The 21933-nt window shown below is 41.9% G+C and overlaps 2 protein-coding genes across 4 annotated transcripts; both read left to right on the plus strand.

Annotated features, from left to right (window-relative positions):
• Window positions 1-366: 366 nt before the first annotated feature.
• LOC138976738 (gastrula zinc finger protein XlCGF57.1-like) lies at window positions 367-13765 on the plus strand. Of its 3 annotated transcripts, none has more exons than XM_070349622.1 (3): window positions 367-418; window positions 2827-3047; window positions 12303-13765. In XM_070349622.1, exons 1-3 carry the CDS (start codon window positions 402-404, stop codon window positions 13430-13432), a joined length of 1368 nt encoding a protein of 455 aa, XP_070205723.1. In that variant the 5' UTR covers window positions 367-401; the 3' UTR covers window positions 13433-13765. The 3 variants fall into 3 exon arrangements, with proteins under 3 accessions (XP_070205723.1, XP_070205724.1, XP_070205725.1); XM_070349623.1 differs by lacking the exon at window positions 367-418 and adding an exon at window positions 1446-1563; XM_070349624.1 differs by lacking the exon at window positions 367-418 and adding an exon at window positions 1449-1563 and having other exon boundaries at window positions 2830-3047.
• Window positions 12426-21893, plus strand: LOC138976739 (zinc finger protein 135-like). Its single transcript, XM_070349625.1, has 2 exons — window positions 12426-12563; window positions 16989-21893. The coding sequence occupies exon 2, from the start codon at window positions 17239-17241 to the stop codon at window positions 18406-18408; it is 1170 nt and encodes a 389-aa protein (XP_070205726.1). The 5' UTR covers window positions 12426-12563; window positions 16989-17238; the 3' UTR covers window positions 18409-21893.
• The last annotated feature ends 40 nt before the right edge of the window (window positions 21894-21933 follow it).

Genomic DNA, 21933 nt, shown 5'->3' on the forward strand with positions numbered 1-21933 from the left:
ATTTTGGCAAAATGCTGCCGATTTCCCGTAATGGGCAGCGTTTTGCCGATTACGCGAAATGGGCAAAAATGTTGCCCATTACGCGGAATCGGCAATTACGTGAATTCGGCCCGACATACACCCGCTGGGTTCACCAAAGTGGTCCTCACGCAACTGTCTGCACAGTGTTTCCAAAGTGCAAACAGTCTCTATATTATTACCCAAACACAGAGCCACGTATTTTTAAAGGACTGAACATCTTAATAAACAATAGCACACAGATTTACTTCTTTCATGCGCCTGTGTCGGACACCAGCGGAAGGGGATGAACTCTAGGTTACACTGGCTGCTGGTCCGGTTAGAGAGTACAGTCCCTTGCAACTTGCTTTCAACTTCAATGGCCGACGACACAAACGAGTCAAATGACCAAATTTAATAGGTAGGGGCTACTGTTACGCCTTTTCAAGTCGTAATTCGACTCAGAAATTCTATAGTTACGGCATGACGTCATTTTACTGTCGTAACCCGCTCACTGCAGGCTTCGGTTACACCTTTTCCACGAGTCGTAGAGTCACTCGGCCAGACTTTGATTACGGGGCGGCGTGATCCTACCCGGACATTCTCTAGTTACGACATGACGCCATTTTACTGTCGTAACACGCTCACTATTATTCATGTCCCTTGTTAGGACATACTTGTATGTACTGGTGGTTGATTTTCCAGATATCCTCTCAGTGATTGAGGCTTATATGAGGCTCAGTGATTATAGATTTCACTGTTCCTTTAACGGGTTTATTCCGTATTTTTATCTGTACTAATGGTACAGGTGAATGTGGGGAGTGAAGTAGTTGTTTGTTCAACCCATCCCGTTATTTTGTTTCTCCAAACAAGGAATCATTTGTGTATGATTTGTGGTGGAATTTCCTCCATGGTGTGTACTAGGATGTACTGTACTGAATGTAATATGGGTTATATTTTTCCCGTATGTGTACTATGCGTACAGGTTAATTGGAGGGAAAAATGTAGTGGTTGTTTGCATCAGATGGTTTCGTCCAACTCGCCAAACTGCAATGCTTCGTTGAAAGTCTTTCTGGGGGCTCGTTTGTGCTGCACCTGCAGGGTTCGCGACGACCGAACGTAGAGCTGAACGAACGCGTTCGTTTCAAAGTCCGAGATAACTTTTTGCAACCTGTCGAAGGACTCGAACGTACTTCCTACTGTCAAAACTGCTTCGCTGTGAAGTCTGCTATCCATGACTAAAGTAAACCTGCTTGCATACGGGTAGAAACGCACAACCACTACTAATGAACTGTTAAACACGTCTGTCCTCACTCGACCCACGCTTTAAAATGGCCGCCCAAACCGGAAGTAGAGCGCAGCCCTGGCGGGGAAATGCTTTGTGGCGTAATCAAAGCAAAGTAGGGAAAAGTTACGGGCGGCGTAAGTGTAGCCACTGCGAATTTAATATGAGTAGATGTCACATTTGGCTTTATTTGCCTTTTAACTGACTAGACTTTACTTAGGCCTACATTTTGATACTCGGCAATGTTGAAGATTGCCTGTTAGTCTTTGAAGTACATCACTGTAAGTTGATTTTGACTTTAAAAACGCTTCATAATAGACCCTATCGGTATTCCAAGCTCTCGTAATCTCTCGCAAGCTTCAGAGCATAGCAAAGCATTGTGGTACACCGACATCGCGCGAGCTGCAAAAGAAAAGGTTCGAAGTTCTCGAGACGTTAAAAGCATAACGTGTCACGCGAGTTTTAGTTGGGGTACAAAAATGGGTGCAATAATGTTTTTGCTCAGTTTATATAGGGGAAGGGCTCCTAATATGGACCACTTTTTGTTTCATGCTGATAACTAGCTTGTTTTCTTGCGAAGAAGTTTTATTTTGTGGTTGGTAGTCCTTCTCTCTTAGTTTAACCGTTAAGCCTAATTAGAGTGAAATAGCTTTGATAGACCTTCAGCAAAAATTAAATACAGAAAAAATCACAAATGGTCCATATTAGGAGCCTGGGCGCCCAATATGGACCAGTGAAGCGGCCTTCACGAATCACTGTAAAAAGCCCCATATACTTCAAAATAACATGATACAACTTAATTAGTGTGCAAGTCAGACTAATTCAAATATGCTTTAGATTTAGCTGTTTCGGGTTGATGAGAGTATTATTTGAAGCACACCAGGAAACTAAAGAAGCTTATCAAAAACAGAGTGAAAATAAGTGAAATTATCAACTTTCACAAAAAAAAGATTATTTGTTATATTTTTTTGAAATCTTGAGGGCTAGTTATAGATTAGTTTCAGCAAGCTTCTTAATGAATTAATTAAAATTGCCTTTAGTTTTTATTTTCTTCGATTTGTTGAAGGTGGTCCATATTAGGGGACTCACACATACTTTGAGGTTTTGCTATCATTTTATGTTTGCAGTAGAAACTCGGGGTACACACTGTTAAAATGTAACAAATACTGTCTTAGCTGTCATATATAGCCATTTTTGTGTTATAAAAGCTTTGGCTGTGGACAGAAACGAGTCCGTTTTAGGCGGCAAAGTTAGAGTGAACGCTGCCAAAAGTGAAAAAAAGCGAAAAAGCCTAACGCGGAGTAACGGTTTTGAGGTTTGTGTTTTTGCAACTGTTTTGACATGTGCAACTTATCCAGAGAGGGTGACTAAAGCGAATGAAATTGTTTTGAGCGCTCTAGCGCCGTTAGTTTGTCAGAACAGGAGGAGGTACGGTCCATATTAGGAGCCGGTCCATATTAGGAGCCTTTCCCCTATCCTGGAATACCTTTACCTGCTTTGCTGTAAATGTTGAATCTGACAGTTTTGTTTTTGTTTTGTCACAGCAGTGCCTGGAACAGTGAACAGTCAGGGATTGTCAGGGGTCGTGAACAGTCAGGGATCATCAACACCCTAAAAAGTGAACAGTCAGGGGTCGGGGCTTCTCCAAGTTCTGGTAACAGCATGGAGGAAGGAGACACAGGCGTTGTGTCAGACGTCAAGATAGAGATTGATGTGGCTGAAGACACGCCGCAGTGTTGTTACAGGACTGAACAACTTCAATACGGTAAGCTTGCTTCTATTGACTTACCTGAGTAATCAGTCAGTCTTTGTAATGAGCAGTGTCAGTTTGTCCATCCGTCCGTCTGTCAGCAAAGATCTAAACGTTGAGGTTACATATTTCAAATGTTTTTGCAGCTAGAGCTTTGAAATGTTTTGGGTTTGAAGGTTTCTAAACTGCAAGTCTGGCATCAAATTTCAAGGTCACAGTGTGTCACGTTCATGTCATTAAAATTTACTTTTAGGTTTTCTCAGATATTTAAACTAAGAGCTTTGTAACTTTACTGGCTTCTAGGGTTGGATGACCACCTCCCATCATGATACAGGTCTGGTTAAAATCAAATGCTGAGGTCATAGTGAGGTCGTGCTTGCCCCATAAAAAGAAAAATTATCAATTTCTTGGACAAGATAACAACTTAAAACAAGGAAAAAAATATTCACCAGAATAAACAGCAACACGAACAACTTCACAGTGGGCCGGTTTTGACATGTTCTCTTCTTCAGCACATAAAATACATAAAACTGAAGGGATGACATAGGTAGACATGTACTCTTCTTCAGCACATAAAATACATAAAACAGAAGGGATGACATAGGTAGACATGTACTCTTCTTCAGCACATAAAATACATAAAACTGAAGTGATGACAGAGAGAGACATGTTCTCTTCTTCAGCACATAAAATACATAAAACTAAAGGGATGACATAGGTAGACATGTACTCTTTTTCAGCACATAAAATACATAAAACAGAAGGGATGACAGAGAGAGACATGTACTCTTCTTCAGCACATTCAATACAGACCTGTTTACCAGTACGATTTGGGCGTATTTTGTACGCCAAATTATTATCGGTACGCAAATACGCGACACACGCACAAAATACGCTTAAGAAAAAGTCTAGAATACGTTTTCCGGTGTTGGTGTGCTGATTACGGAATGGTACAACTGATACCAGTTTCGGTCGAAGGGAGATAATCATGACAGCAAGTCTTCAGCTGTGGAAACCTTGTTCAGTTGTTGGCACGTGCGATCGTCTGGACAATCGTGGCAAAATGAAGCGGAAAAATGTGCCAGTTTTGGATGAATATACCAAGTCTAAACAGCAGAAGCAGCAGATTTTCTTGGAGAAATATAAGAAAGAGCCAGGAATTGTGGAGTTTACTATGGGAAAAAGTCATGCACACTGCAAGTATTGTAAATCAGATTTCTCCGTTGCCGCCCATGCTGGGAAATATGACATCGAACGACACTGAAGTTCTAAAACTCACCTGGACACGGTTGCTGCAAAGAAATCCGCTGAAAGCTGCCAAGGAATTATGAAGTTCATTCTCGCAAAGCAAACCCTGCCAGAAGAAAAGGCTGTACATAGTCCGCGCTGAAGCAATGTTTTCTGAGATGATTGTAAAAATGAACTTGCCACTGTCAACCGCAGATGTTATTTCACGAACTTCATCTTTTCATTATCAATCGTTATAATGCTATAAACTGACAGGTAAATAAAATTGTTTTATTCCTGTTGTATTGGAAGGAGTTAAATTCTGAAGGTGTTCACAAGACATGCTATTCTTACACAAACACGTTTGCACCCACACGTACATTTTCCCTAGCCCATATGGCTTTGCTTGCAAAGTACACCAACTTTTTGAAAAATACACTCAACTTTTTGGAAAAGTACTCTTGCCTCGAGTTTAGGGTAAACAGGTCTGTATTTTTGAAGCAACAGCATTAAAACTGTGCACACTTCGAGTATTGGATCACCTCCCAGCATGAATGACCCAAGCCTGTTTGACCCTTTGTCAAGGTTAGGGTGCCAAAGAAGGGTTGTGTTCGAGTTATGAAATGGAAATTTATCAATTTCTTTACCATTTAGGAAACCAAAGGTTTGAAACGTTGCATACTTCTACTGTAGGGTTTGATGACTTCCAAATATGAACATTGTCTGGCTGGTTGACCGTCATCACAATTCAGGGTTCATAGCGGGATAAAAATGTGGTCATAAAATGACCAATTATCAAATTCTTGTACACATTTGAAAGTAGAGCTTTGCAACTTTAGACACTCCCACGACTTGACCTCCAGTCATGGCCAGTCTGGTTGACTCTAGTCTAATTTCAAAGCCACAGTGGAATCAAGTTTGGGTAAGGCCAAACAAAAATATATGTTGGTTTAGGGTTACGTGTCCCAAAAAATAGGGTAAGAAAAACAAAAAAACAACTTAAGTTGATTTTAAAAGAGGTTACTTCCCTTAGTCTCGGTATGGTTCGCAAAATGTTTTTTTGAGAAATGAAAAAAAGTTTTAGGGTCGGCGAGAAAAAATAGGGTTGGTCAGGTTACCTTAACAACAATTTCAGTATTCCTAAAAGTATTGGATGCAAAGATCTTTGAAACTTGCAGCGGTTTTAGGGTTTGAGGACTTCTGGACTTGACTCTTGTCTGGTTGATCCTGGTTGTGTGACGGGCGCAGTGGCGTGGTGGTAAGACGTCGGCCTCCTAATCGGAAGGTCGTGAGTTCGAATCCCGGTCGCTGCCGCCTGGTGGGTTAAGAGTGGAGATTTTTCCGATCTCCCAGGTCATCTTCTGTGCAGACCTGCTAGTGACTTAACCCCCTTCGTGTGTACACGCAAGCACAAGACCAAGTGCGCACGGAAAAGATCCTGTAATCCATGTCAGAGTTCGGTGGGTTATGGAAACACGAAAATACCCAGCATGCCTACCCAACGAAGCTGACTATGCTCTCAGAGTATAGTTTGGGGAACCCAAATGGGCAAACGAGATCACACGTAACCAGAAAATTCTGGAATGCTGAAGAAGAAGAAGAAGATCCTGGTTGTATAATTTACAGGTCACAGATTTTGTCAAAATGTTTGGATTGTCGCTTTCTTCAATTTTTACATTTAGTCAAGTTTTGACTAAATGTTTTAACATAGAGGGGGAATCGAAACGAGGGTCGTGGTGTGTGTGTGTGTGTGTGTGTGTGTGTGTGTGTGTGTGTGTGTGTGTGTGTGTGTGTGCGTGCGTGTAGAGCAATTCAGACCAAACTACTGGACCGATCTTTATGAAATTTTACATGAGAGTTCCTGGGAATGATATCCCCGAACGTTTTTTTCTTTTTTTCGATAAATACCTTTGATGACGTCATATCCGGCTTTTTGTAAAAGTTGAGGCGGCACTGTCACACCCTCATTTTTCAATCAAATTGATTGAAATTTTGGCCAAGCAATCTTCGACGAAGGCCGGACTTCGGTATTGCATTTCAGCTTGGTGGCTTAAAAATTAATTGATGACTTTGGTCATTAAAAATCTGAAAATTGTAAAAAAAAAAAAAAAAATTTTAAAACGATCCAAATTTACGTTCATTTTTTTTTTTTTTGCTGATTTCAAAAACATATAAATATGTTATATTTGGATTAAAAACAAGCTCTGAAAATTAAAAATATAAAAATTATTATCAAAATTAAATTGTCCAAATCAATTTAAAAACACTTTCATCTTATTCCTTGTCGGTTCCTGATTCCAAAAACATATAGATATGATATGTTTGGATTAAAAACACGCTCAGAAAGTTAAAACGAAGAGTGTTACAGAAAAGCGTGCTATCCTTCTCAGCGCAACTACTACCCCGCTCTTCTTGTCAATTTCGCTGCCTTTGTCATGAGCGGTGGACTGACGATGCTATGAGTATACGGTCTTGCTGAAAAATTGCATTGCGTTCAGTTTCATTCTGTGAGTTCGACAGCTTGACTAAATGTTGTATTTTCGCCTTACGCGACTTGTTATTAAAATAAAGCAGCAGTTCATATGGAGAAGCTGTAAGAACGTTTGTACGGTATATCGTGGACTGTTGGTGTTTGCGGTGTGAATCACAACAGAGTCTGGTGAAATACCGGTTGACATTTTTTTCACATCTCCAAGGTCAACGTGCAGTCTGTCATCATTTTTGAAAACGTGGCAAAGGCCTGTAGCTTTTACATGGATAAGAAGCAGTATATATCTACTTACCTTAGCTTTTTCCTTCAGGACAATCACACACACACACCCACACACACACACACACATACACACACAACAAACACACACACACATACACACACAACAAACACACACACACACACACATACATGTAAAAACGACGTTGATATTTTTGGCTGGTCCATACACTGATGTGACACCTGTTTTCTCAATAACTATGGGCTTGAACTTAACTAAATTTCAGATTTGATTACAGAATTACAACAGAAGTACATGTATGTAAGCAATAATAATACACTTGCTTAAATATAATAAATTGTAATCGTAAAATCGCTTTCCGGCAGAGTCGCACACACTTTCACACTCAGAAATGGCAAAAACAGTCATTGTTTTGATCAACTCAAAATGACGTATCTCAACAGTTTTATGATTATATGGCGTCTAAAAACCCAAAACTGAGGGTAGAACTAGAACATTGTTTTGACGTCAAATCAATGTCCCAATGAGAGTGTCAAAACTGCGTGGGCAAAATTCCATCGTTTTGTCCATATAACGACGGATACACACACACACACACACACACACACACACACACACACACACACACACACACCTCTTCATTGAGGACTAAAGCATAGAGACTGCACTAATTAATGCACTCAAACATGAAGATGAATATGACCAAACTGGTTTTGGCCAGACATTAAAACCAAGGACCTAATTTGCATAAACTGATTTTCTGTAATTCTGCGCACATTTTTACAGTAACATGAAATACAGTAGGCAGGTTTCACGGTATTGATTTCAGCCATTTCCCATTCTCTCACACTTCCAGTCAAACATAAAACTGTGAAATACTGTGAACATGGATGTTATTGTAATTAATTAGGATCAGTACAACACAAAACAAAGAAAAAAATTATATGCAGAGTCTTTTTTTCCATAGAAAATCAAGCAAAACGAAAGTTGCCCCCAAAACGTGAAAATCTATCAAACAAACTTGATGCAAGCCTGACTCCAGAAAGAAGACAGAAAACCACTAATACTAAATGATTTAAATAAAGTTTAAACATATAACAGATTTTCACAACAAAGTTCCTTGCCTGAGGCTGTCTATATGTTTGCATGATGCTGTCCTTGATCAGAACGCCATTTTCACCTAAACCGGCCAGCGAAATGGTTTTTTTCACATTTCAAGGTCTCCATACACTGACAAAAGTCACATGTTTTGAAAGTGTATTTATGTGTGTACAAGATAAAAACAGATAAGTACTTCTTTATCAATTTTTTAATGGCAGAATTAAACTTATACTATCAATAACCCCTAATTTAGAAAACGGGAAGAAGAGCCAAGATACCTGTTTCATTAACAAGGAACACGTTTTTTGGTCATAAAAAGACACTCACTCATTTTGATATAAAATAATAATTAATTGCATACATATATGAATACAAAATGTTAAACAAATCTACTTTTATTTTAAGTGGAAAAAACACACACCAAAAAACACGCACATAAGTGACGCACACAAACTGAAGGCTTGCCACAAAAGACTGTGGGTACCCTAACTACTCTCCTCGCATAGGGAGGGGGAGATAGAAGGATCCCTAAACAAAGCCTGCCTCAACACGACTTTAGTAGGTAGCCGTGCCTGCTTGGTCATCCAATTATGCCGTCGAAAAACAGAAACAAAGAAGAAAAAGACTCAGGCGATGACCCGGGGCGCCTGGAATGACCGCACCTTGCTGGACAGACATGACAGACCAGAACGACGCACAGCCCTGGTTGCCAGGATGCTGGACAGGTACCAGATTGACACCGCTGCCCTCAGTGAAACGTGGTTTGCCGGCGAGACCCAGCTTGAAGAAGTTGGCGGTGGCTACACCTTCTACTGCATAGGGAAGCCAGAAGGTACCCTAAGAACCTCAGGCGTTGGCTTCGCCATCCGCAGCAAACTGGCAAGACAGTCTAAGGACTCGTTCACGACTGTCATCAGATGCTACGCTCCTAAAATGACAAACACAGACGACGAAAAGGAAGCTTTTCACGATGAACTCAACAACCTCATCTCTACTACAAACAGAAAAGACAAACTCATCATCCTGGGTGACGTCAACGCCCGAGTAGGAAAGGAACACAACACCTGGCCCAAAGTTATCGGCCGCCACGGCACTGGAAAGTGTAACTCCAACGGCCTACTGCTGCTCACCCTTTGTGCGGAGCACGAGCTGCCAACAAGCGAATAAGTACAAGAACACTTGGACGCACCCACGGTCCAAACAGTGGCACATGCTAGATTATGTGATCGTCGGACAGCGTGACCGAAAAGACACACATCACCCGCTGCATGAGAGGCGCAGTATGCTGGTCGGACCACCGCCTTGTCAGATGCAAGATGAACATCGCACTGGCAAAAAAACCAGCAAACAGCCAGACAAAAATTGTCCAAGAAGTTTAACATCACTCTCCTCATCTACCAAAGAAGCGCTACAACACAGCGGCAGATCCAAGACGCTCGTCCTGCAAACTCGGTAGACAACCAGATGCATACACACACACACACACACACACACACACACACACACACACACACACACACACACACACACACACACACACACACACACACACACACACACACACACACACCTTTCATAATGGCAACATACGCTCAGAGAGAGAGAGAGAGAGAGAGAGAGAGAGAGAGAGAGAGAGAGAGAGAGAGAGACAGGATGGGGGGGGGGCAGTAAACACAAAACCGTGTAAAGAGAGAGAGAGAGAGAGAGAGAGAGAGAGAGAGAGAGAGAGAGAGAGAGAGAGAGAGAGAGAGAGAGAGAGAGAGAGAGAGAGAGAAAGAGAGAGAGAGAGAGAGAGAGAAAGAGAGAGAGACAGGAGAGAGAGAGAGAGAGTAGAGAGAGAGAGTAAAGAGAGAGAGAGAGAGAAAGAGAGAGAGAGAGAGAGAGACAGGAGCAGAGAGAGAGAGAGAGAGAGAGAGAGAGAGAGAGAAAGAGAGAGAGAGACACCAAAATACAATGAGAAAGAAATCGTAACAAAGTGATAGAGACCACGCGTATGTACACACACACACACACACACACACACACACACACACACACACACACACACACACACGCAACATTCATGCTCACAACCTTATAATGCACATGGTCAAACACATAGTACACCCTTACATGAACACACACACACACACACACACACACACACACACACACACACACACACACACGCAAACACTCTCTCTTTCTATCTCATACACACACACACACATGACACACACACACACACACACACGCACACACACACACACACACACGCACACACACACACACACGCGCGCGCGCACTTACACACACTTCGTGACTTCTGTTGAGCAAAACAGACACTCTATTAGGCTTACACGCACGCAAACACGGACAAGCACCCATTCACCACATGCGATGTTGGTGTCGATTCATTAAGCAATAAAAAGAGCGCACCTGTTATGAAGTGGATGGAGTGATTGCTTTTACTTTATCAAAACGAAAATCACTGGATATTATCTATAAATGAATTACCTGATACCTTTCCGAGTTCATACGGTTTTTTTAAGAGTCATTAACATTGGAACAATAGATGCTTTTGATGGGATTTTGTGTTTTGTATTCTCTGCGAGGTGGTCGGATTTAGATCTAAATCCGACCGATAAGGTTTTCTCTTTTTGGATTAAAAAGTGCCATAAGACTTGGTCCGAACTATCAAAATATTCTACCCAAAAGACTTCTTAACATCCATATCAATCAAACACAACTCTGTTCATCAAATTATTTCACCTTTGTGAAAGAACCGTGTGACGTATTTGTCGGTATGTACAGTGTTGCGGTTTCGCTCTGCGGGGCTCTTGGCGAAGCAGAAGACATGCACTTGTAAGGCAAATTTTTGCGCCGCGGTGCCGATGACGCAAATAACTCTCGCGACAAAACGATTGGTCCGTAAAGTCGCGTCATCAACCGGTTCATGAATGGCCCGTGTATGAATGGCATTCCTTCTGTTGTGATGACCTGCGCACCTCGTCATTAATGTGACTGGGAAAATCGGTCGGATTTAGGTACCCCCAAGATATGTTGGAATTAGATACCTTTACCCTAGCGATCCAGAACTGCAAAGGAAACGTTAATCAAACTTCTATAATCAGTGAAAAAGCTAAAAATCTGATCGAGCATGAAGAGGTAGCGATCGTGTGGTAGCGATCGTTGCGGACAGACGGCATATTACTCGACAAAAAGGCAACAAAAACAACAAAATCTCATCTGAAAAAAGTATTCACAAATCCCGCCTTCGGCCTCAACTGTGAAAAGTGTGTAATATTGTCACATACGGCATAGGATTGCCCGGAAATGACAACGTAAGTGAAAGTAGCGATCGTTGGAAACCCCGGACAGACGACGGTCGGACATTCCAAGAAATGGACACGGCGCGGAATTTCGCAAAATTTCGGTCATTGTAAATGCTTTCCTATGAAGTACAGACTATAAAGGTGTGTTTTCAATGTCAAAATAAAATCATTTTATCATTTTCTTGTGGTAAAGTAGCTTACTTGATTTATCTGTGAAGACTTAGTTTTTCGGACAGACAGCTTCCAGTTCTCGATTCGATTTTTTGTGTGCAAAATATGTAATGCAAAATTCATATTTGGGCTTTTGTTTTTGTTTGTATGGTTAGATATTGCAGCTCTGCTATCAAAATGTGACCATTCAGTGTGAATTGAGTGCCTTTTCGTTTCACTTTTCACATCAATGGTTGGCTTCTGTCATGCAGAAGGAAATGGCGTTTGTCCGGATTCACACGATCGCTACCAAACACATGTGCATAAAATGCCAACAAAAACAACTCAAACGATTTTTGTTTCAGAATTGTATTCAAAATGACACATTTGTGCATTGCATATAAAAAAAACCACTGAGAACATTGGTTCTGCAAGTTAGAAATCAGAGCACATTGTGCAGTCAATAGAATGTCTCAATACCGTGAAACCTGCCAGTATCTAAATATCGTGTAGTTGTGGAATTCTTTTGAATTCAATGCTATCATAATATTTAGTGCGTTTTAAATAATTGGATGAACATAGACAGTTTGCACCAAGTCAAAAATTGTGCGAGTGCTTTTAGTCTGTGTCGCGGTTATCGCCAAAGCATTGTCTGCATGAAATACAGTGAGTTCAGTATCATTCTTTTAGTTTGACAGATTGATTAAATGTATTAATTTTCCTTTACGCGACTTTTTTTTTTCCAGTGCCGGCCAGGGAGAATGCGGCCACAGACAACACAGCTACCATGCCTACAGTGCAGGCATTGGAAGGACAAGCTGCAGTCAACACTCACAGTGATACCTGGCTGAAACAAGAGATACAGACACCAAAAAAACAGACTGCAGTCAACTCTCACAGTGATACTTGCCTGAAACAAGAGATACAGACACCGGGAACACAGACTGCAGTCAACTCTCACAGCAATACCTGTCTGGAACAAAAGATACAGACACCAGAAACACAAGGTATAGAGTGCCATGTTTGGTTCACACAGGCTGATCACTTGAAGCACCAAATGGTAATGAACTCAGGAGAGAAAAAACATGCATGTAAAGAGTGTGATGCTAGGTTTGCACACACTGGTAATTTGAAGCAACATATGGTGACACATACAGGAGAGAAAAAATATGCATGTAAAGAGTGTGATGCTAGGTTTGGCCAGTCTGCTCATTTGAAGCGACACATGTTGACTCATACAGGAGAGAAAAAACATGCATGTAAAGAGTGTGATGCCAGGTTTGCACAGTCTTTTGCTTTGAAGGTACACATGTTTACTCATACAGGTGAGAAAAGGCATGCATGTACAGTGTGTAATTCTAGATTTACACAGTCTTCCACGTTGAAGCTACATATGTTGACTCATACAGGAGAGAAAAAACATGCATGTACAGTGTGTAATTCTAGATTTGCACTGTCTTCCACGTTGAAGCTACATATGTTGACTCATACAGGAGAGAAAAAACATGCATGTACAGTGTGTAATTCTAGATTTGCACTGTCTTTTGCTTTAAAGCAACATATGGTGACACATACAGGAGAGAGAAAACATGCATGCACAGCATGTGATGCTAGGTTCACACAGTCTACTCATTTGAAGCGACATATGTTGACTCATACAGGAGAGAAAAAACATGCATGTAAAGAGTGTGATGCTAGGTTTGCACAGGCTGGTAATTTGAAGCAACACATGGTGAGACATACAGGAGAGAAAAAACATGCATGTTCAGAGTGTGATGCTAGGTTCACACAGTCTAGCAGTTTGAGGGTTCATATGTTGATACATACCAGAGTAAAAAAAAAAAACCTGACAGCTGAACAAAAAAAGTTGAAATAATGTTAAGAAACTGCAGGTAAACAAACCTCATAGCAGAAAATTTCGCAAAATTTCGGTCATTGCAAATGCTTTCCTATGAAGTACAGACTATAAACTTTAAAGGTATTAAAGGTGTGTTTTCAATGTCAAAATAAAATCATTTTATGATTTTCTTGTGGTAAAGTAGCTTACTTGGTTTCTCTGTGAAGACTTAGTTTTTCGGACAGACAGCTTCCAGTTCTCGATTCGATTTTTTGTGTGCAAAATATGTAATGCAAAATTCATATTTGGGCTTTTGTTTTTGTTTGTATGGTTAGATATTGCAGCTCTGCTATCAAAATGTGACCATTCAGTGTGAATTGAGTGCCTTTTTGTTTCACTTTTCACATCAATGGTTGGCTTCTGTCATGCAGAAGGAAATGGCGTTTGTCCGGATTCACACGATCGCTACCAAACACATGTGCATAAAATGCCAACAAAAACAATTCAAACGATTTTTGTTTCAGAATTGTATTCAAAATGACACATTTGTGCATTGCATATAAAAAAAACCCACTGAGAACATTGGTTCTGCAAGTTAGAAATCAGAGCACATTGTGCAGTCAATAGAATGTCTCAATACCGTGAAACCTGCCAGTATCTAAATATCGTGTAGTTGTGGAATTCTTTTGAATTCAATGCTATCATAATATTTAGTGCGTTTTAAATAATTGGATGAACATAGACAGTTTGCACCAAGTCAAAAATTGTGCGAGTGCTTTTAGTCTGTGTCGCGGTTATCGCCAAAGCATTGTCTGCATGAAATGTTGTTGTTCATGTTGTTCGTCCGTCGATTCGACGAGGACCACTCTAGACATCCGGGGGTTGCTGGGGCTGGCTATTTCTGTGTGTGCGTAGATGGCTGACAAGGCCGATCCTGGCACGGAAGGTTCAGACACACAAGGGACGAGTGGGACGTCTCCAGGAGGGTTGATGGCACGGGCTTTTCGGGTCTGTCTCTTCAATTCAGCGGCGGTGGTTCTGCTGGCCTCGCACATCTTGGCGCCTTTGTGGCACGATCCAGCGCAGATTTCTCCCACGTGTCAGGGTTGATGGAAAACGCTTTCAGTGAGGCTTTGGGAGTGTCTTTGAAGCGTTTCTTCTGTCCTCCGTGGGACCGCTGGCCCTGTTGCAGCTCGCCATAGAACAGTCTTTTGGGCAGTCTTTCGTCTGGCATACGGGCTACGTGCCCAGCCCAGCGAAGCTGGGACTGCATCAGGATGGTAGTGATGCTGGGGAGATCTGCTCTGGCTAGCCCTTCTGTATCTGGGACTTTGTCCTGCCACTTTATGCCCAGGATCTTTCTGAGACTTGTTGTGTGGAAATGATTCAGTTTCCTGGCATGTCGTTGGTACACTGTCCATGTCTCGCAAGCGTAGAGCAGCGTTGGGAGCACCACTGCCCTGTACACTTTCAGCTTGGTCTGGGTGGTGATGCCTCTTCTGTTCCAGACATTTGGGTACAGTCTGCCAAAGGTGGAGCTGGCTCTCGCTATTCTGACGTTCACTTCGTCGTCGATGGTGACATTTTGCGACAGTGTGCTGCCCAGATAGGTGAAGCGGTTCACCGTGTTGAGTCTCTGGCCATTGACTGTGATGTCAGGCTCGACATAAGGTTTTCCAGGCGCTGGCTGATGGAGGACTTCAGTCTTCTTAGTGCTGATCGTCAGACCAAAGTTTGAGCAAGCGCTGGAGAACATGTCAACGCTGCATTGCATATCAGCTTCTGAGACAGCGTTGAGGGCACAGTCATCAGCAAACAGGAAGTCTCTGATGATATCCTTCGTGACCTTGGTTTTTGCTTGGAGCCTCCGAAGGTTGAACAGTTTACCATCTGTGCGGTACCTCAGGGCGATCCCGATATCTCCGTCTCGGAAGGCGTCTGTCAGCATGGCCAAAAACATGAGGCTGAACAGTGTCGGCGCCAGGACACAGCCTTGTTTGACCCCATTTGTGACTGGGAACGGGTCAGACGTCTCTCCGCTGTCTTGGACTCTGGCCTGCATGCCCTCGTGGAACTGCTGTACCAAGGCGATGAGTTTCCTTGGGCATCTGTACTTGGCCATGATATTCTACAGACCCTCTCTGCTGACGGTGTCGAAGGCCTTGGTCAAGTCGACATAGGTTGAGAACAGGTCAGAGTTCTGCTCCTGGCATTTCTCTTGTAGCTACCTGGCAGCAAACACCATGTCGATGGTCCCACGCTCTTTCCTGAATCCACACTGACTCTCAGGTAGGAGCCCCTGGTCGAGGTGTGCTGTGAGGCGGTTGAGCAGGATCCTGGCAAGGATCTTCCCTGCAATGGAGAGCAGGGATATGCCTCTGTGGTTGTCACAGGCCTGTCTGTTTCCTTTTCGCTTGTACAGGTCTTTGAATTCCTGAGGAATTGTCTCAAGTTCCCACATCAAGAGAAACAACTGGTGAAGCCTTACGGTCAGAGCTGCTCCCCCTTCCTTGTAGATCTCAGCTGGGATGGCGTCTGATCCAGGTGCTTTGCCACTTGATAGGAGACGTATTGCTTTCTGGGTCTCAAGCAAGGTTGGAGGGTCATCCAGCGCTTCGTTGATGGGCACTTGGGGGAGACGATTTATGGCTTCATCATTGATGGTTGAAGGGCGATTCAGGACGTTGTCAAAATGCTCAGCCCACCTGTCAAGGATCTTCTCTTTGTCTGTGATGAGAGTGATCCCATCTGCGCTAAGGAGGGGGCTTGATCCTGAGGTCGTGGGACCATACACTTCTTTCAAGGCATCGTAAAAGTTCTTCATGTCGTGCCTGTCAGCATAGCCTTGGATCTCGCTGTCAGCATAGCCTTGGATCTCGTCGGCTTTGTTGCTGAGCCAAGTGTCCTGCATCTGTCGAAGCTTCTGCTGTACAAAACTGCGTATGTTGTTGAACGCATCTTTCCTTGCCGTGGACTTGGGGTTTTTGAGGTAGGCTTGGTGGAGGTGGTGTTTCTCATCCAGTAGCTGTTTGATGTCCACACAGCTTTCATCGAACCAATCCTTGTGCTTTCTGATTTGGGGCCCTAAGGTCTCTACGGCTGTGTTGTATATCAGTTCTCTGAGAACCGCCCAGTCTGCCTCCACGTTCTTATTTTCCAGGGAGATGGCATCCAGGCGTTCTTCCAGAGCGTTCACAAAGGACTGCTTGCCGCTAGTGGTCTTCAGTTTCGTGACATTCAACCGATTGGGGGGCTTCTTCCCTTGCGGGCGTCGTTTTGGCTGAATGCGGATGTTGAGCTTTGTGATGATGAGGCGGTGGTCTGTCCAGCACTCAGCGCCACACATGGACTTGGTCACTCGCACATCCTGCCTGTCCCTCTTCCTCACGATGACGTAGTCAATGAGATGCCAGTGCTTTGAGCGGGGGTGCATCCATGACGTCCGGTTGCGGGTAGGGAGGCGGAAGATCGTATTGGTGATCAGCAGCTCGTGTTCGGCGCAGGTCTGGAGCAAGAGTATCAGTATCATTCTTTTAGTTTGACAGATTGATTAAATGTATTAATTTTCCTTTACGCGACTTTTTTTTTTCCACAGACAACACAGCTACCATGCCTACAGTGCAGGCATTGGAAGGACAAGCTGCAGTCAACACTCACAGTGATACCTGGCTGAAACAAGAGATACAGACACCGGGAACACAGACTGCAGTCAACTCTCACAGCAATACCTGTCTGGAACAAGAGATACAGACACCAGAAACACAAGGTATAGAGTGCCATGTTTGGTTCACACAGGCTGATCACTTGAAGCACCAAATGGCAATGAACTCAGTGAAAAAAAAAAAATGTGTTCAGTATGTGGTTCTAGTTTTAATTGGTCTTATAACATGAAACGACATATGTTAACCCATACAGGAGAGAAAAAACATGCATGTACAGAGTGTGATGCTAGGTTTATGGAGTCTTGTACTTTGAAGCGACACATGCTGACTCATACAGGAGAGAAAAGGTATGCATGTACAGAGTGTGATTCTAGGTTCACACAATCTATTGATCTGAAACGACATATGTTGACACATTCAGGAGAGAAAAAACATTCATGTACTGAGTGTGATGCTAAGTTTGGACTGTCTTGTGCTTTGAAGCAACATATGGTGACACATACAGGAGAGAGAAAACATCCATGCACAGCATGTGATGCTAGGTTCACACAGTCTGCTCATTTGAAGCGACATATGTTGACTCATACAGGAGAGAAAAAACATGCATGTAAAGAGTGTGATGCTCGGTTTGCACAGACTGGTACTTTGAAGGAACACATGTTGACTCATACAGGAGAGAAAAAACATGCATGTAAAGAGTGTGATGCTAGGTTTGCACACTCGGTCACTTTGAAGGAACACATGTTGACTCATACAGGAGAGAAAAAACATGCATGTACAGTGTGTAATTCTAGATTTGCACTGTCTCGTGCTTTAAAGCAACATATGGTGACACATACAGGAGAGAAAAAATATGCATGTAAAGAGTGTGATGCTAGGTTTGCACTGTCTGGCACTTTGAAGGAACACATGTTGACTCATACAGGAGAGAAAAAACATTCATGTACTGAGTGTGATGCTAGATTTGCACTGACTCGTGCTTTAAAGCAACATATGCTGACACATACAGGAGAGAAAAAATATGCATGTAAAGAGTGTGATGCTAGGTTTGGCCAGTCTGGTCATTTGAAGCGACACATGTTGACTCATACAGGGGAGAAAAAACATGCATGTAAAGAGTGTGATGCCAGGTTTGCGCAGTCTTTTACTTTGAAGGAACACATGTTTACTCATACAGGTGAGAAAAGGCATGCATGTACAGTGTGTAATTCTAGATTTACACAGTCTTCCACGTTGAAGCAACATATGTTAACACATACAGGAGAGAAAAAACATTCATGTACTGAGTGTGGTGCTAGGTTTGCACTGTCTCGTTCTTTAAAGCAACATATGGTGACACATTCAGGAGATTAAAGGCATGCATGTTCAGAGTGTGATGCTAGGTTCACACAGTCTAGCAGGTTGAGGGGTCATATGTTGATACATAGAAGAGTAAAAAAAACAACCCTGACAGCTGAACAAAAAAAGTTGAAATAATGTTAAGATACTACAGGTAAACAAACCTCATAGCAGAAAATTAATCATAAACTTGCGATCGGGGATCACCTCACATCTCAAGGCAGGTAGGCATCAGCACACATATTGAAAATCCAAAGACCTCAGGTCACTAACCCACACAAAAATTACCTAAGTAAAAGAATTCAGAAAAAGAATCTAACCTGACAAAAAGACATAATTGCTAAACATCGTTTTATAAGTTTTAACAAATATTAATTTGTTTACAAAAACAATACATCAATAAACTAACTTAGAACAATGTACACAAATCTTAATTTTTCTAGATTATCTTATATCTTCTTCTTCAACGTTCCAGAATTTTCTGGTTACGTGTGAGCTCGTTTGCCCATTTGGGTTCCCCACACTATACTCTGAGAGCAAAGTCAGCTTCACTCCGCTTTCGTTGAGTAGGCATGCTGGGTATTTTTGTGTTTCCATGACCCACCGAACTCTGACATGGATTACAGGATCTTTTCCGTGCGCACTTGGTCTTGTGCTTGCGTGTACACACGAAGGGGGTTAAGTCACTGGGAGATCTGGGAGATCGGAAAAATCTCCACTCTTAACCCACCAGACGGCAGCGACCGGGGTTCGAACTCATGACCTCCTGATTAGGAGGCCGACGTCTTACCACCACGCCACTGCGCCCGTAGATTATCTTATATAACTATAAGTGGTCGTTGTCTATGAATTTTTTTAATGCTTGTATGTTATTTCTTACGAGAAAACTGTTTATATGTCCCCATCGTTTGCTTGTTCACATTTGCCCAACATGTTAATTTGCTGCGAGGTTTATGTCGTCTGCTAGGGCAAGCGAACCACGGCACTGCACTGCAGTCTCATTTCAAAAACAACAATTGCTCGTCTGCACGCATGATGCAGGCTGGTAATAAGTTTTATACATGGTAAGAACGTTCTTAACCCTACACGTTTTCGATTCTGATTGTTGTTGCCTTGAAATAATAATTCGGAAACCATTCATTTACTGAACTGATGCAGTCGTATTTCAGTGTAATCTAGTCTGCTACGTATATATATTCCAAATGCTGATCTAGTTCAGTGGTACGTTATCGGAATCCCGCAGTGGGGCACTGCGGTTATGAAATTAAAGGCCCCTCCTGTTTTTGGAACCGCAGGAGCTTTCTAGTTTGCTGTTAGGTAGATTTTTGGTTCCTCTTTCCTGTCATGCTCTCTTTTTCTTCATGAATTCTTTTCCTTTTTTCTGCCTTCTTGCTCATTCACCTGTATTTTTTCCAAAAATCTCTTCTCTTGCCGCTTGTCTCGCGATTCATGTATAGTTTAATCTGTTAGTGTTCTGATGTAAGTCCAGCAGTAGATAGGTTAAGCCTATTTTAACATACTGGAAACTGGTAATCTTCCAGTAGGTATTAATTTAGTTTTACTAAAGCCTGCTGGGACACAAGTAATGGGTTAGTGCATTTGTTAACAGGAATCGCTTGACAAGTGGCCCCCTTCATTCCCCCCTTCCTCGTCCTGATATGGCTCTGCGTAGTCGGCTGGACGTTAAGCAACAAATAAACAAACAAACAAACAAACGTTATCGGAATAACACTTGTGTTTTCTGTTAGCTGCTGGGAATTGTATACTAACTCATCATTTGGTAATGTGGATAATAAGCTACGGCATAATTATGAGAAGATTCTTCGCAAGTCGAAACTGAAAAATAGACACAGCGGGTTCTATTTTTATATAGTGGCAACTGTGGCACAGGCACATGCAATCTGTCAGAAAAAACCCACTTCTGCTTTAATTGAGAAGCAGGAATTTATAGTATTTTGGTATTGTGGAGAATATAAGCTACATGTCATTAATTAATTCTGAGGATGAGAGCACAGTCTCGCTTAGGCAAAGGGCGGAAGAATACGCTCTGTGGAGTGCGCTAACAGTTTTAGCGCATCACCATTAGCCAATCAACTGGTTCACATCAGTCATGTGACACCAGTACTTACTGACAATTATTATTATTATTAGTTAACTTTCATCTCAATCAGTGCCAGCAATTCCCTAAAGTAACCTACAAGAATCAGATTTGGCACAGAAAGCTGATGAAAAGAATTAAAATGACCCCAAGGCAAATCAAAAACTGTATTTTCACAAAAACGGGCTAAGTCAGCAATTAGAGTTGATTTAAACAAAATGAGTGTGACTCAAAACACCATCGCGATATAACCTTGAATGGTTGAAAACGACGTTAAACACCAAATAAAGAAAGAAAGAAAGACTCAAAACAGAAATGACAGATTCTGGTACTGATCACAAGACAAAATCAAGCCAGTGGTTGTGAAGAAATCTTAATTCTTCAATAAAACTAAATCTTAAAAGTATTCTAAACCAAAAACAAGCACACAAAAATCATCTGATACACAAAGCAACTTTCCACAACAATAAAACTTTAGTGATACTTAAGCCTCGACGTCACATGTTGACACATACAGGAGAAAAAAAACCCATGCATGTACAGAATGTGATGCTTGGTTCAAACCATCTGGTCATTTAAAAGATCATATACATGTATATGCAACATATGTTGATACATACAGGGAAAATAAGACAAGAGGAATCACATGTTAATACGTACAGGGGAGACAAAAAAGCATGTTCAGAGTGTGATGCTAGATTTGCACTGTCTTTGAAGGAACACATACTGACCCATACAGGAGAGAAATGGTATGCATGTAAAGTGTGGTGGTATGTTTACACGGGCTAGCAGTTTGAGGAGACACATATTAACACATGCTTAAGAGAAAGAGCATGAGTGTTCAGAGAATGAATTAGGAACACATATTGACACAGGTTGTGTGATCCTTGATTCTCAAAGACTGGTACATGCACTTCAAAGTAACGCATGTTGACACATACAGGAAAAAAAATACAGCCCATGTTTTCACATACGGGAGAGAAGAAATATTTATGTGGAAAGTATGTACAGAGTGTGATGCTATGTTCACAATGGTGAGAGTACTGAGAGTCACAGTTTACTGATGCATACTTCACTGTGTTGACATATGTATTATCTGGTGATCCATATTTGGAGGCTCTGATTATCTTGTCAGAAGTGTTTTCGCTTAATTTCATTGTGAGTATGTCCAATGTAAATCAAAAATGATTTGGTCGTTGTACTTGTGTCCTGTTTTGGATACAACTAACATTTTCTCAGATGTGTTTTCGCTTCATTTCATTGTCAGTATGTCCATTATAAATTAAATATGATTGGGTCATTGTACTTGTCTTGTTTTGCATACAACTAATGTTTTCTCAGATGTGTTTTCCCTTCATGTCATTGTCAATATGTCCAATATAAATTAAATATGATTGTGTCATTGTACTCTTGTTTTGCATGCAACTAATGTTTTCTCAGAT

This window comes from Littorina saxatilis, linkage group LG9 (assembly GCF_037325665.1).
Source record: "Littorina saxatilis isolate snail1 linkage group LG9, US_GU_Lsax_2.0, whole genome shotgun sequence".
Taxonomy (NCBI): Eukaryota; Metazoa; Mollusca; class Gastropoda; order Littorinimorpha; family Littorinidae; genus Littorina; species Littorina saxatilis.